Source organism: Papio anubis, chromosome 11 (assembly GCF_008728515.1).
Source record: "Papio anubis isolate 15944 chromosome 11, Panubis1.0, whole genome shotgun sequence".
Taxonomy (NCBI): Eukaryota; Metazoa; Chordata; class Mammalia; order Primates; family Cercopithecidae; genus Papio; species Papio anubis.
Genome location: NC_044986.1, coordinates 63,282,969 through 63,298,211, shown reverse-complemented (window position 1 = coordinate 63,298,211; position 15,243 = coordinate 63,282,969). Strand labels below are relative to the sequence as shown.

The following is a 15,243-nucleotide window of genomic DNA, read 5'->3' as shown; positions in this document are numbered from 1 at the left end:
CATAGGATTATTATTAATTGTTTTTCATATTAATGTTGACTGAATGAATGAATACACATAAAATGCTTAGAAAAGTAAACATTCAGTAAGTGTTAGTTGTTATGTTGTCTTAAAGTGCTTGGCACTAAGCCGTTCTTTCTGAAAATAAATAGTCATTCTTTGTGGTAATTACAAAACACAATCAGTTGTCTGAACTCTGTCCTCAGAAAGCGAAAGTATATGACAACAAAACCATGTTTTCATTACAGACAATAATATTTATATTATCAGTGGCAGGAAAGCATGCAGTTATCTGAAAATTATATCAGATTATTAAGTTAAAAAGAAGTGGCCCCAAACTACATTTCAGTTTTATATTACATAAAATGTTTGTATGTTAGAAACTCTTCTTCCAATCCACCTGTGGTAGTACCAATGTGCCATATCAAGTTCACATGTTTTATCCCGTAACTTGATCCAAAGGCAAGGGAAAAGCTGATAAGGGCTACAACCCCAATTATGTAATTCTTCCACAAAATGATGAAGTGTAACAAGGGTTCATTGTTAAATAGCTGTGTGTTAAAGCCAGTGTTGGCTCAAGAAACTCAGGTTTGAAGTTTGTTAAAGAGGAAACTGGCAGGGAGTTTTGAAGGATGTCCGTTAACTGAACTTAAGTTTCCATCGCATCCAAAGGCAAAAAAATGTTGACATCACAAGGATCTCAAGCTTTTCTCCAGATAGCATGTAAGTTCAGAGATGTTCAGCGTCTTTCCCTAGACCTCTCTGGTGTTAAGTGTAGTCAGACTAGAGCTGGTGTGGGCTTTCGGGCTTTTGCCTCAAGGCAATATTTTTCTTATTTTATAAATTTATATAAAATAAGACCTGTAGCGAGGACTTCAAAGATAATATTTCCAGCTCCCCACTATGGTGGTCATTCCACTCTGATAATTGCCTTATGATAGAACAGAAAAACAGCGGTGACCAATCTTTCACCACATTTTCATCAGACTGTTTAGGGCATTGTATTTATGGATCTGTAATTGAAAGCAAAAATATCATTGATATAAAACAGCAAGGACAGATGGAGTACATTTAAAATTACAATTCATTTCTCAACATCAGATTTTGACTAGGTGTATGTGAATTAATGTAATTACTCATATGGTTGAAGCAGCAATTCAGAGTTTATATTTTTGGACTATTTCAAATTTGACCTTGGAAAGATCATGTAGCATTTAGTTTAAATCTTTTTCTCTATCTATTCAGTTTCTCTCTGGAGAAATAATAGAAATAGTTCTTGGACTAATTTTTATTCTTAATAGTCTCTCTTTTGGTAGAATTAATTCCATCTATCTATCTATCTATTATCTAATATGTATTGCCACCACAAATACCACATTTCTCTTATATCCCCAATATCCACGTTAGCCTTTATGATGACACTTGTTGGCATAAATGTTATTGTAAATATTAATAATGGGTCTTAGTTTTTAAAATTACTTGCAGATTATTTAATAATAAATCACATTCCCTTCACTTACCTTGGTATGTGTAATTTTTGTCTTCTTTGTTGCCTTTCACCACATCTTCAACCCAGATAACAGGAGCATCTTTGTTGTCCACAATCAGAATTATTCTACATATTTCAGATAACATTTCTGTATGGTGGTAATGGTGCCAGAATGAGAAGACACAATGATATTAGATCCAGAGTGCTAGAATTTCTTTCTTTGCTGGATTTATTGTTTTAAACTGATAGCCTAATTTTTATCAGAGTTATAGATGTGACCATTTTTAGTAGGAGGCATGACTTAGAGAGTGCTTTACTGGCTCTTGAATGCTGTATGTATTATGGAAGTATGTTTTTCATGGATGCTACATGTTCAGATCCTGTGATGGAGTAAAATGCTAATGTAGTTAAACCAATGAGATTACTTGCACTTGTGGAGTTCAGGGAGAGAGAGAAGAGATAACTCAGAGGTTTAATAAAAAGCTCCTGAGGCACTAATGGAGTCGAGAGACTAAGAATCATTTGTGAATAGCTGAGACTGAGGAAGATGTTTTTCAAGATGTGAGTTTAAAAATAAATTTCAACAAATAATTTTATTTGTCCATCTCCACATAGTAATGAAACAAGGAAATGATATTTATTTTATATTTAAACTACATATTACATTCTGAGTAGGACACGTAGAGTCTGCCTTGTTATAAAGGTTATCTTTCAGCCTCCTTTGATGTAGTATGCTTCCAGATCCCATATCATCTGTGTAAGTTACAATACTCCTATAAGGAGTATTGTCATTTAAAATAATTCACAGGAAATGTTCTGTAGCCCAAGTCATATCATTGCCAGTTACAGTTTGTGACTGTAGATTATTGGTGTTTTTCTCCACTTTGTCATTTGCAGTTGGTGACTTTATTGATCATTTATCCATATAGTTTTGGCTAAAATTTGCAACCTCCCCTCTTTTTTTTTTTTGGCCAGTTGAAGGTTATATTATTGCTATTTCTTTATCATATTTTGGCTGCAAATTTATAAAGAACTAAGGTGATTGGAAATAAAAATATGACATCAATATTCAGGGGTATTTATGTTTTGAAGAATTTTTTTTTCAAATGTCTACTCTTTTTAGGAAACCATGTATAAAACTTAAAGAAAATATTGGGTGTTTTTTTCCATTAGGCTGCTGGTTTAGGATATTGAAGGAAGTCTCTACACAGTGTAAGATAATTTTTCTATTTGGAAATAGAAAGGCAAATTCTTTTTCTGCTGTGTTCAACACCCCCCCCATTAAAATATATAAGCCTCGTTATATTGATTATAATCTCTTCTCACTTTTGAAAATGTGCTATGGGGGGTAGGAGCACATCCTTAGAGCCTAACAAATCTAAATCTGAATCTCCAGCTCCACTGTGTGAGTCTTGGCAAGTTATTTAATTACTATGAGCCTTATTTTCCTTTCTTTAAAATAGTGGTTATACTTCTCTGCTAAAATGCTTTAAAAATGAGACAAGGAGGGCATAGTGCCTGATACATCATAAATTACTTCCTGCCTCTCTCCCCACATCTAGCTTTTCAGTTGTTATATTCATGGGTACAACTAACAAGTAACTAACCCAGCTGCCTTAAGACTGTTTTCAGATATGCCTCTTGAAAGAGTTAATGGGGAATAAAATCTATGAACAACAGTCTGTCAGGAAGCAACCTGAGCATTTTATGTATAGTTGTCTTTTGGTATGCTTTCCTCAGTCAAGAAAAATGTTCAGACAGGCTTAGAAAACTAGATTCACATTGATATGGGAAAGCACGATAATTCACAATTTTATATTAGAATAGAAAGCAATTGAATGACTTGGGAAAAGTAAATTCATTTGAGCAATGTTTTTCAAAACTTAGCATGCATTAGTATCACCTCAGTCATGTCTTAATGCACATTTTGGGATCCATCCCAGTGATTCTGATTCAGTAAATCTAGTATTGACACAAGGGATTTGGAGTCATCTTGACCTCTTACTAGTAACTTCAAGGATATAATAAGTGACAAAGTTTAAACAAATAAAATTATTTGTCAACTTTATCCATCCATGTTGTCTTACTACTATTTTCCACATTAGTCCAGATAAAGTCAGTAAGTGGAAATGACTGAAACTGCTCATATCGACCAACTCAAAACCTGGAGTCAGACTGCCATTTCCTGTAGGCTGAGGCAAAGACTGTCTTGCAGAACCTTTAAACCATGCAGTACAAGTGTGCTGCATTATAATAATGCAAGGCATATGGAAATCAATTTTAAAAAGATAAATTAGTGGGTCATATTTTAGATTAGAAAACAATTTCAAGGTTCCTTTATCACAAGGTCTCTTGATACATTTGAAATATTATTTGATTTACACAAAACAAATTTTCACTCACCTTTTCAGAAAGACAAATATCATATAACACAAATTTATAAATGTGAGCTAGGAGGAAGAAACGTAGTAGCCTAAGTCCTAGATGGCTGAGGCACTCTGCTGCTGTAAGATCACTGTCCTTCATAGAATAAAAAAATCAACAGTGGACCTTTTAAAACGTGAATTTTACCCTACAGAAATTAAATATAAGTTGCCTCCCATCTCACAATAAAACTGTAATACAAGTCATGAGAGACCTTCAAAAAAGACCCACCACCACTTTGATGTATGTGTGTTTGCTTGGTTTTAAATTTTCAAATGTTTCTTTCCCATTAATACTGATGATAAAATGAAGCCCAATTGTTGATTGTCCAGGTACCCTACCTTTGGGACAAATCAGAATTTTGAAAGCATTGCTCCTGGGTCCTTTGCACTTGGCACCTCCCTATTTAGGGACAGTTGGGGAAAATTGGGAAGGTCATGGGAAGAGTTGGAAACTCTTCCTTATTGCAAGACCAATTCATCTGCACCTTGAGACTTTTTGATGAATTAGGAGATTGTTATATTACCCAACATTATAAACTGTTAAGAGCTGTGCCAATATAAGATGCTACTATATCTATTCTGGAAAATTTTCACCTTTTCTCCTGAGACCAAATACTTGCCAGTCCCATAACCTCTTCTTTTGCATGCTCTGACATACCCAGAACATTTGCATTTCTTTCATACAGCTTAATAACAACAATTCACATCAGGTATTGGTTTTCATGCATTCAGTTTCTTATTTTGAATGTTTAGTTTGAGAGATGATATCTGTCTTCCAGTGAGGAACAATCAAAAACAAATATATTTTTACTCTCATATACAATAGTTTTATTTTAGAAAATATTTTTGCAAAAAGATTTTACTATTTCTAAGCAGTCTATGGAGTCAGAGAGATCTGAGTTCAAATTAGGATTATGTGATTAGTCTTGAGTGTTAAATTTGGAAATGTTTTCTTTCCTTGTAAAAATGTAATTTGTATTAAAAATCTTTATAGTTTCATGGTTTTCTAAAACATTCAGGAGGGACTAGAAATAGAGACTTGACAAAAATGAGTTGATCAGTAAAATATATTATTTGCAAGTTAGCATATGTTTTAGGTTCTATACATCAATTTGGATAAATTATATTTTATTTTTCTTATAAGGAGAATAGAGAACGTTGTTCTCTATTATTACAAGTTAAAAAAAATTCATGGTTTAAGAAGAAATCTTGCCAAAAGCAAAAAAGAAAAAGAATTTTATGTCTTCCCAATTAGCTCCGAATTGAACATGTGTTCAGTTGACAAAGTATTGAGCATGTGTTCAACCCTGTACTATGGATCTCTTTTATAGTTATGCAGTCTCAATTTAGAAGGTCTTTAGGTTTTTCCTTGGGGTTTCTTTCCTTGTGCTTCCTTGATTTTATGTCTGTACTTTGGGGCCTACATGCATCCACATCTTGGGGGCATCTGTTCTGTACATTTACAAACGAACTTGTATGTTAAGAAATATGTGACTTGTTAAACTTTTTGAACAGAGTTTTAATGTGAGAGCCCATAGTAGAACACAGAAATAATTCAGTTAGCTAATATTTTACAGATGGAGAATGGAATTAAAGTAGGGATTACTAAACAACATGTCAAAAAAAAATACATATATATATATGTATTTTTTTTTTCTTTCATTCTATCCATTATCTCTGGAAGTTCTCTGGCTCTGATCAGAGAAAGAAAGCTTTTAGTATAGTGGAAAGACTAACAGCCTGTAAATTTTGAGAATAATTCAACTGCACCAATTATTAGCCCTGTGTTTTGGGGTGAGGGCTCAACTTCTTTGAGATTAATGTGTCTTCATAGGGTTGTTATGAAGACAAAATGAGATAATTTATGTAAAATGTGATGTGTAAACCTCAAAACACTGCATAACTTTATGGTTTGCTGCAGCTGCTGGTTGTTATTGTAACCATGCTGAGTCAACCTCTCCATTTTTTCAACTCCAAGCATAAGTAAACATTTCAGTTGTTTAAATCGGTGAGGAATAGACAGGAAGGGAGACATAGGAATGGGGGGTAGAAGGAGGAAATGGAAGATTATCGAATGCTGGAAAAGGTAGATTAGAAATGCAAGTTTTAGACAAAAACTGAAATAAATTGGAAATATGTGATAAAGATTCCAGACACAATCTTTCTATCAGATTGTCACCACCCTCACCCTTAACCTGGACATGGCAGAATAAAAATTAAGCAAAAATAATAATAATAATCCAGCATTTTTGTCTTGTTAAATACCCTTTTGGTTGAATTTAAAGATGAGAAGTCTCAAAATTCCTGGCTTGTTTGGTGTAGCTTAGGGCCTTGGTTGCACAGAGCTGTGGTTCCAAGGATTGCTTCTATTTATAGTGTTTCACTTTAGATGAACGTAAAATATTTAAGAAATAAAGTGGTTTCCTTCAGGAAATCAAGGGCATACACTTGTAAGACTCCTTGGAAACTTTACATTTCTAAAAATCATTATCAATTTGAATGTTTCTAGAAATAGGTTTATTAGTAGATAAACCTATTTATTAACAAATATGTTAATTTGTGCTTGTTTACACAAATTAATTCTTCCTTTTCTATCTTTGCAAGGACAACTTCTAGTGAGAAAGCTTGCAAATGACATTTTGGTTTACATAATAAATAAAATTTTGCATTTGATTTTAAACTCACAAATCATAGCTTTATAACCCTTTATAAATTTGCTAACGACGTAAAGCCAAATTTCAATGTAGAAAATTAAGAACACTCTAAGAATAATACATTGCAAGGAAATTAGAAAATGGAAAACATAAAGATTAAAATTAGACTTAAAATGACAAAAATTTTTGAATAGCAAATAATTTATGCAAAATATGTTACAAAATCTGGGATGCTAAATAGTTGACACAAGTACTGTGTTTGACATTTAGTTTCATTTGAATTAGTAATAGATTTTGCTTCTTCCAACATTTACATCTTTTTTTCTTTCTGACTTTATATATTTTCAACAAAAATTTGCTCCACAGTTTTTGAGTTCATTCTTCTTGAAGCTGCTTTTAAATTTGCTGTGACAAACCTGCATAAAACTAGATTTTGTAGATATAATTTCTTTGGAAGAGATAAAAATTTAAAAGTTTGACATTGTTTTCAGTTATTCTTTTCTTCATTGTTTTCATTGACCCCTGTTAGATTGATATGCCAATCTACTTTTGATGGCATGAATATAAAATGACAACATCAAAGCACTTCTAGTGCAACAGTAATTGAAACTTGCAGTTTTCCATTTAAAAAAAAAACACAAGAATGCATGATTACTATTGATAACGTAACAATATTTTCAAACAATAACCTATGTCAAGCAAACAGCACAAACAAGTTGATTATTTCAGCTTCTCAAAACTCAGGTTTTCTTAATTTGATTTGAGTTAACTTTATAATACAATCGTGTAATCAATATGTGATCTGGGCTGGTGTCAAATTACTCTGAGTTATTTCTTTGATAATTTGGAGGTGACTCCCATTATGGATAGCAATATAAACAATTTAGAACATACTAAGGATGTTTACAGTCTACTCGAGTGATAAAGTTCTGCACTGTGGCTCATATCAATATTGAATGAGCTGTACACGTTTAAAATTCTTCCTCAGGAGAGAAATGATGTAGTGCACAATGCAAAAAAAAATTCATATGTTTCCTTTGAAATGTTTCCAAAATACTGGTCTCATGGTTCTAAATAAAAAGTTGTCTTAAGAACCAGGCACATTTTGCACTGACTGATGGTTACTTTTAGGCAAATGGCTATGGGTTAATTAGGAGAAAAATTGCTACTGTACAATTATTATGCACTATACTCCCACCTTGGCCTGAAAATAATGAGATGTAACAAAAGTTTTTATTTGTAACTGGTAGCTGCACCTTTTAACTGTATCACAAAGTCTGTTGCTGTGGTTACAGCCTTTGTTTCCAGGGATGTTTTGTCCATGCTTCCCCCCAACGCTTAACAATGGTTACTCAAAAGAATGAAATAATGAATCATTCATTCGGAAATATGTTAAAATATCCCTCTTTATCATTACATTTCACTGCTTAGAAACTAGGCTGTAATTCAAGGCAACAGTTAAGTCTGAGAACTGTTAAAAAAATCTTTGATTTTTTTTTTCATTTTTAAGAAAAACCTGTCTATGTAATTGAAGAACCTCTTACAAGTCTGAGCAATTAAATCCTTTTTGGTTAATGTATTATTTCTGGAACAAGTAGATAAAATTCTACGCAGTAAGCATAATAAAAATCGTGCATGTTTCGCACAGCACAGAATTTTAGAGTCAAGGTTTCTGGGCACAAAAGCAGTAACAAAACAGTCCCTACAAAACTGAGTAACTCTGAATAACACAAGAAATAATTTTTGTTAATTTAAAATTTTAGAAACTGAAATGTGTAAAGTTTTTAAAGTAAAATGTAATTAAATTATGGTACTGTACATACCAGTTGTTTCTACAATTGAAACTTTACAATATGAAAAATACATTAGCTTTGTACAGTTTTTACAGGTAGGTAGGATGAGTTTTGAAAAAAAGATTCTTTTATTTTTCAGGGTCATACTCTGTTTAAGTCAAAAAATACTGCACAACTTAGCTAATTACAAAGTGTAGACTTAAAACAATTCATGTCTTCTTTATTTCATGAATCAATCTTGGATTTTTTGTTAATTTGAACAGGGGATTTTGTGTTTTGCTTTGTTTTTAGAGTCCACAATGAACACATCTTCCTCATTTTGTCCTTGAGGTTACAAAGTTTGGTAGCAACCCCGGGCTACCAGTGATCTCAGTTAAGCTAGCTGCTGTTTATGGTCACTGATTCGGCCAGCTGTTGTGATTGTGCTCAGGTCCAGCTCAGTCTCTAGGTGTGTTTCCATCGTATCTTCCTGTGCATTCGTTTCAAAGGACTTATGGGAGAGAAGTTCATGATGCACCCCACAGTAACTTATTGTGGGCTGGTCGTATGCCAGAAAGGTTGACACATTCATTGATAAAGGTATCTGGGGAAAAATGACATGAGAAAAGTCAGTTACATGACAGAGAAAAGATAGACAACTTTAGGGGAAAGATTTAGAGACTGAAGTGCTGACCTGACTAACCTCCATGGTTATATCTGTGGCCCTGTGGCCCAGGTGTCCCCACATTATCCCGCTAATGCCCCCCATTCTCATATAGTGAGATCAGTGCGACAGTTTTAAATCCTGCAATGAAACTGCTTAATTCTTTACTAGAAGATTCAGATAAATAGTAGCCTACATGGTTCTGAAAATGATAAAAGATTTATTGGAACAGCCAGAAAATTGCTTTCCCTAACTGGAAAACATTGTGTTTTTAGAACTGAGAAACACTATTATTATTGTTATTATTAGTGTTAATTATCCTATTATTTGGTTAGGATACAATAGAACAAGAGTGATTCTCAAACTTTAGCATTCATGAAAATCACCACCCCCTTCTTTAATTAGTCAACCCCCTGCCACCCAAGATTCTCATCCAGTAGGTCTGGGATAGGTCCTGGAATCCGCATTTCTTACAAGTTCCTTTATGATGCTGGACTATTAATCCACACACTATGTTTTGGTAACCATTGCAGAAGAGAATTATCTAGACAAGTCATTCTGGCTATTCTTACCCATAACTTCTTAATATTTATTTTACCATAAAATTCCTTAAAATATTAATGTCTGTAGTTTGGTCCATGTATCTAAAATTTAGATGAGTTTAGAAAATTCCCAGGAAAAATCTATGGTTCCTATGAGGGTCTAAAAAGCATCAAAGGATGATGCTAGTTTGAAGGAACCACCTGTATCTATGAGGAAGGGACTCCCTTGCCAATTAAAGAAAGCAAGTTCTAAAGGTGAGGGAAAAAGCAAGCATGACCATGGTGAGAAGAAGGGAAACATACATGTTACAGACAAAGGAGAGCCTGAAATGTAATCAGATGTCAAAGTCTAGAGATATTTCCCATTTCTTTTTCAATAAGATAAAACCTTGTCCTAAAAAGTAGCCAGATTTCAGGAACCTTCAGTCTTGATCTTGGTTTAATATCCTAATTACTAATTCATGCTGTTTAATTCTCTGGAGGATAAAAACTTCTGCCATTCTTGTTTGGTGAACAGATAGAATGTATATTTGTTTGAGCACATCAGACTAAATTCCTTTCTGATCTCAGCTGAGATTAGAGCCCAAAGCTAAGAAAAATAGAAGGCCTAGGTATTATTTTTTTATTAACTGCATCTTTACATTTTTCCCCCTCCTCTCCATGCATTAGAACCATCTTTGCCACTTCTGTTTCCATCCCTACAGTTCTACTTACATTTATTTCTGCTTCAGTGAAAATCCCTGGAGCAAATATTACCTTTTATCTCTTTAATAGAAGTAATCAAAAATAAAAAATAAAACTAATCACTTCTTTTAAGATTATTTGCTTATAATATGAATATTTCAGCATGTCAAATATATGGAGCTTAGTTCTTAGAGAGAGAAATATAATCCAGTTCATTAAATGAAATTCCTGAGTAACTCTTCCTTTTTATGTGGATTTTAAAGATTTAAAACATGAAGTTATCTGATGCGGGAATGAAAGATATCATACACTTTTAAAAATGGTCAAGCCGACTGAAAAATCCTAAAGAAAATACTTAAGAGTAAAATAGGATACTTCCATTTAAAATAAATAAGAATCTTGTTGTCACAGATGAAATAGCCCAGACAACTAAAATATATTTTTATGTAAAAGTAAATGTGCAGCATGAATAGATTTGAGTTATCAAAGAGAACAAAAATAGAACTGTTACTGGGTACATGAGTTTTACATTTTCCTCTGGGAAATCACTGCTCTGTAATGTGTTATGGGTCATATATCTATAGGATTTTATATACTTGTTCTTATTTGTCACGGAAACTTATGCCTCATATATGCAGAATCATTTCTGGCTTACCTGGAATTAACTCTACTGTGAATAATTTGTAATTTCTATGGCCATGATTTATGAAAAATAATAAACCATGATACATTTATTCTGTGTGTGTGTGTGTTTGTGTGTGCACACACAATTTCCTGCTTGATTTAACATATAGAGGCTACTGGTATACAGAGTGCAAGTCCTAATTTGAACCATTATCAATTAAATAGTTAGCTCCGATTATCTGTTTTAAAAATCCCATATATTATTTTCTTTAGTGAGTTTCTTACTTTTGGATATGTCTTATTTTGAAATACCTTATACTATGATTATACTGTTTCAATATAAATACATATTTTTTCACATTTTAATATTTCCGAAATTAGGATGGAACTTATAAGCAATGTGAATGTTTAACATATATCATTTCCCTGTAATTGACAGTGCATTTTAAAGTTGATTCTATCTTATTAACAATAAAATAACGTAGTAAGATGTATCAGTAAGTAGAATGTAACAGCTAGCCATATCTGAATACAGCATCACAGTAGATTTTTCCCAGGTTGACCTAAATGATTTTGAAAATCTAAGACAGTTAGCATTGGATATATACCCATGTGTATATATAGGGGTACACACATACGGAGATATATATAATATATAAACATGTATGTATATACACATGTATAAACTTATAGCCAATTACGGTTTCAAAATCATTTAAATCAGGTATGGAAAATGCAGAGTTTGGTGACACATCGGTTTTGGACCACTTTTACGTACTCATGACATCTATATAAGATTCATGTAAATATAGTATACATACCTATGGATATATACATGATATGGTATATGTATGCACATGTGTGTACATTTACTCATAAATTTTTCAAATTGTGTTCAGGTAAGTCTATTGAATTATGAATATTTTGCACTGACAATTTTATTGGAATGACAAGTAAGATAATTTTTAAATATATAAAATATTTGGTTAAATTTAAGTCATTTCTTTCTCAATTTTTAATTTCTAAGTATTTTATACAGATGTGGTACAAGGAATATTTATTCTTTTGCGGCTAATCAGATGGGTAAAAATTATTAAAGCTGTATGATATATGAGGCACCATGCTTGACAATATGAAGAACCTAAATATCAGTGGAAGGACCAAGTGATTTAGGTATAGAATATGGTCAGTAATTTTCTTTTTAATTATATACTGTTCCCACCAGTTACTATATAATTCACTAGATATTTACATTAAATACAATTGCTATCATGTATTTTAAAATATGTAGTATGAAAATAAATTTTACTTAAATTTAAAAGACCTAGTTCACTGTTCAATGAGATGACGCTAAAAGGCTATGCTATCTGGAAATACTTATTTCGTTAGAATATCCATGTAGCACAGAAATTGTGTGTAACTTTTAAGCAATATATAGTTTGTTTTTATAACGTTGATTACACAAAATATAATGATTCCTAAATGTAATAAAAATAAATAGTCTTTATTATCTAAATTTGTATGGGAGGGATATTTTTGCTTCTAATTATTAATAATGAGAAAATTACTTCTTTGTCAAAGCAAGTCTTCCTCATGAAAAATATTACATATGTTGTTTGTAATATCTTTTCTTCTCTGTATCAACATCATATGTTGATTACTTTCTCAGTGTAGGGTATTAGATTTTTACATGTTAATTCAAGTAGGAAGTCAGATGCTAAGTGTGCAACACATTTTCTCCTCGAGTAGCAGTGCACTACATGCTGCCTGACATCACGGTATTGCCTTAAGAGTATTCTTTGGTTCTTCCATGAAGAGATTATTTGTCCCTTTCAAATTATAGTCAGTTGTTTGAGAATATGGCAAATCACAATTTGTGATAGTACTATAATTTGAAAAAGGACTGTGACTAGGATGAAACCTATTTATGTTTCAAGTAAACTAAATCTACAATTATAAGAAATTAAAATCATGGTATTTTTCACACCAGGGTAAATACTTGATGCAGAGGTTTGGGCAACAACTGTGAATTCAGCAATCTTTTGTGGGGGGAGTTTCAGTTTTGTTGGGAGGGTATGTCCTTGCACCAAAAAATGACTGGTGGCTGGGTACTAATGGAGAGGCTACCAGCTGGCATTAAAAAAACAAATCTGTTTGACTCAAACATGTAGATCCCTTCCTGTCACTAACTCACAGTAAATTCCATTCTCTTCACATAACCATCAAGTGACCTTGGGTCCTTTTTTCTTTTCTGTTTTTCACATTAACCTTCTCTCTCTCTCTCTGTCTCTCTCTCTCTCTGTCTCTCCCTCTATTTCTTTCTCCATTTTTACCCCATTTTTATTAACATGCTCCCTCCTGCGATTAGGGTGTTCAACAGTACAGTCCCCATTTATGCTTATCATCCCATTTTGACAATAAATGACTCTGTCAGCCTACCTGAGCAATGTATCCAAATACATTATTTCATAAAATAAACAGTTACTCTAGGTGTCTGAACTAGCTAGTTGGAATAGGCTCACGGAAGGGCAATAGGAGATTTAAATCTAATAAGGCATTGGCTTCCCCAGATTGTTTGTTAGAAGGCTCTATTTAACGTGTCCATAAAATCTTCTTGTTATATCTTTCTGAGAATTAAGTTTCTTTCAGTGTATTTTAACCTGCTAAACTCCTATTTATCATTACTTCTGGTTTCTTTTAATCCTCTAAATCACTGTTTTCCAAGAAAGGTAATTATTCTTAAGGCTATGAATTGTGGAGATTCAGGGATATAAAATCTTACTGTCTAGAAAGCATTATCATGTATACTCTGAGCTAAGAAAATCACATTGTAATAATAAGCAGTAGTAGCTAATTCATTATTTAGGAAATTCCCTTAGGAAAAATTTCGACTGTGCTAAACTAGTAGTGTCTTGACATCAATGATATTTGCCCTAGCAGCAATTTCCCAGTGCTGTGTGTCCAGTCTCATATCACTGTCTCATATCAACATCAATGCTATGTACCTTTCACATAAAAAGTATAAAGTTAGACGATTAAAAATAACTAATTACTAATGGTCTTTTCCCCATTCATATGTAATATTTGAGTTTGTGATTATAAAGGGTAAGAATAGCTTTTTAAAGTTTCTAATTTGTGATTAAGTAAAAATAATTTTTACCACATATTAACTATATCAGTAATATCTAGGTATATTTGTACAAGTATCTGTGTATATATATGAACATTCATATGAATTTCTCATAATTGGTTGAGGTCACTCAAGAATCTCTTCTGTTTGAAAAGATTATTTTAAGTAAAAAATACTCTGAAGAACAGAAAATGACAGTCTACTTTTGTGAAGGATTAACAAAAAGGCTATTTTTTTCCCTCTCTAGAATTCTCTCTCTGGTTTGCTTGGTAGGTGTTATTTCTGAATAGAGATTTTAGTACGTATAAATATTTCTACAGATTGTCTTGAGATAATGCTCATGCTTTCCTCTTATATCATAGAGGAAATCTTCCAATTTTTATAAGGCTGAATGTTATCTAGCAAGTTTTCTACCTCTCTAGGTTGTTGAAAAGATGATACTTTAGGGTTTTTGTAAATATCGTTTTTGATCATCTGCATATAGTGAAAGAAACAAACTTCTTAATGAAGGAATTCCATTTTTTAGATGTAGCTCTTATCACTATCAAGATGTTTTTCTCCATTTTATCTTGGAATTCAGAGACCTATTATCTTACTTTTGTTTTTCATCTACTAAAGGGGTTTTCAGCTGAGTTTATTTCTACCTACTAACGTATATAATAAGAAATAGGCATTTCAGTCTTTTTCTAGTTAATATTTCTCCAATTTGTCTTTAAATTTGTTTCAAACTGAGCTCATTATCTCTGAATACAAACGGGTTCTTCTTCCCTTGGTCGCTACTTTTTTCTCGGGAACACTCACTAGATTAAGTCAACTTAATCTACGTATTACCCATCTACTTTGACTCCCTGTCTCTTGTTCCAAATGTCCCACGATTTGCCAGTTACTTTCTTGACATCAATGACAGGCTCACACTTCTCTCATCTCTGTTTCCACTATCTCGGCTTAAAGTATCATTACCGTTTTCACCTTAGTGACTATTACTGTCTCCCTAATCAGTAGAATTGCCAATAAAACTGGATATTTACAAATTTATTCTGGAGGAAATTAGCTATATTTTTTATTTAAATTTAAGCAATATGTAGAAAATAGTAAATACTTTCTTCTTTTGTTTTCCTTTTTGGGAAATTAACATCCTTAAATATTTACTTCTATTCTTTAAATATATATGTATATATTTATACATGTATGTTTGTGTGTATATCACACTGTCTCTAAATTCTCAATTTACTTAAAGAAATGTTTTAATTTCTAAAAA

At 32.5% G+C, this 15,243-nt stretch overlaps 2 protein-coding genes across 10 annotated transcripts in view; one reads left to right on the top strand and one right to left on the bottom strand.

The window, feature by feature from the left end:
- Nucleotides 1-15,243, top strand: part of CTNNA3 (catenin alpha 3) — a 1,832,183-nt gene that overhangs the window by 620,901 nt on the left and 1,196,039 nt on the right. The window lies entirely within an intron of this gene.
- LRRTM3 (leucine rich repeat transmembrane neuronal 3) overlaps nucleotides 4,629-15,243 on the bottom strand; it is a 180,697-nt gene continuing 170,082 nt past the window's right edge. The window contains exon 3 of the mRNA XM_003903883.5: nucleotides 4,629-8,945. Within this exon, the coding sequence (XP_003903932.2) occupies nucleotides 8,736-8,945 (210 nt within the window). The 3' untranslated portion in view covers nucleotides 4,629-8,735. The remainder of the gene's footprint in view (nucleotides 8,946-15,243) is intronic.